Here is a 959-nt window from a genome sequence, read left to right on the forward strand (position 1 = left end):
TCAAGACGGTTCTTTTGGTGGCTTTATCCTCCCTTAAGAGGGTAGGGGATCTGCAGGCTCTCTCCATCAGTCCTTCGTGTATGGACTTTGCCCCAGGACTGGTTAAAGTCTTTTTGCGACCTAGGCCTGATTATGTTCCGAAGGTCCCTTCAACTCCGTTTCGCTTTCAGCAAGTGGTCTTGGAGGCTTTTTCCCCAGCCGAAGAGGGGTCAGTTAGCCTGAATCTCTGTCCAGTTAGGGCACTTAGGATCTATGTCGACCGCACGGCTCAGTGGCTTGGATCTGACCAGTTGTTTGTGTGTTTTGGTGGTAAGAGCAGGGGTTCTGCTGTCACTAAACAGCGGATGTCACACTGGATAGTGGAGGCTATTTCTTTGGCCTATGAGGTGCGTGGCTTGACTTCGCCTCTAGGGGTGCGTGCTCATTCTACAAGAGCAGTGGCTTCTTCTCAGGCCTTCTTTAAAGGGTCCTCGACGGAAGATGTTTGTGCTGCGGCAGGATGGTCCTCTCCTAGCACCTTCATCAAGTTTTACAGTCTGGACGTGAGGATGGCTCCTGGCTCCCGGGTCTTATCCGCTTGAGCAGACGCTTTCCTTGGTCTTCTAGCTATCTACGGTACGTCAGGCGTTATGGTATAGCGTTCCCAAAGCGATGACGTCATCGCAGCATCGAAGTGAGCCTATGAGAGGGAACATCTCGGTTACGTATGTAACCTTGGTTCCCTGAGTAGGGGAACGAGATGCTGCGATGCTCGGCCGTTCCGTACCTTGATAGCGCTTCCTTTGTAAATCAGTGAAATCTGATGAAAATAGCGCGCAGCACGCTATATAGCTCACCTACGTGCGCTTTGGGGGCGGTGCTAAGCGCTATTTGGCCAATGAATTGGCGTGATGGTATAAGGGCTTCAGACATTCGTCACACCGAAGGTGTTCCCAAAGCGATGACGTCATCGCAGCATC

The 959-nt window shown here is 51.8% G+C and overlaps 1 protein-coding gene across 1 annotated transcript in view; it reads left to right on the top strand.

Moving 5' to 3' along the window:
• Positions 1-696, top strand: part of LOC107746890 (uncharacterized) — a 3,028-nt gene extending 2,332 nt beyond the window's left edge. Inside the window, exon 2 of the mRNA XM_016561222.1 lies at positions 18-696. Coding sequence (XP_016416708.1) covers positions 18-581 — 564 coding nt within the window. The 3' untranslated portion in view covers positions 582-696. The remainder of the gene's footprint in view (positions 1-17) is intronic.
• The last annotated feature ends 263 nt before the right edge of the window (positions 697-959 follow it).

This window comes from Sinocyclocheilus rhinocerous, unplaced genomic scaffold, assembly GCF_001515625.1.
Source record: "Sinocyclocheilus rhinocerous isolate Xijiao unplaced genomic scaffold, SAMN03320098_v1.1 scaffold2026, whole genome shotgun sequence".
Classification (NCBI taxonomy): Eukaryota; Metazoa; Chordata; class Actinopteri; order Cypriniformes; family Cyprinidae; genus Sinocyclocheilus; species Sinocyclocheilus rhinocerous.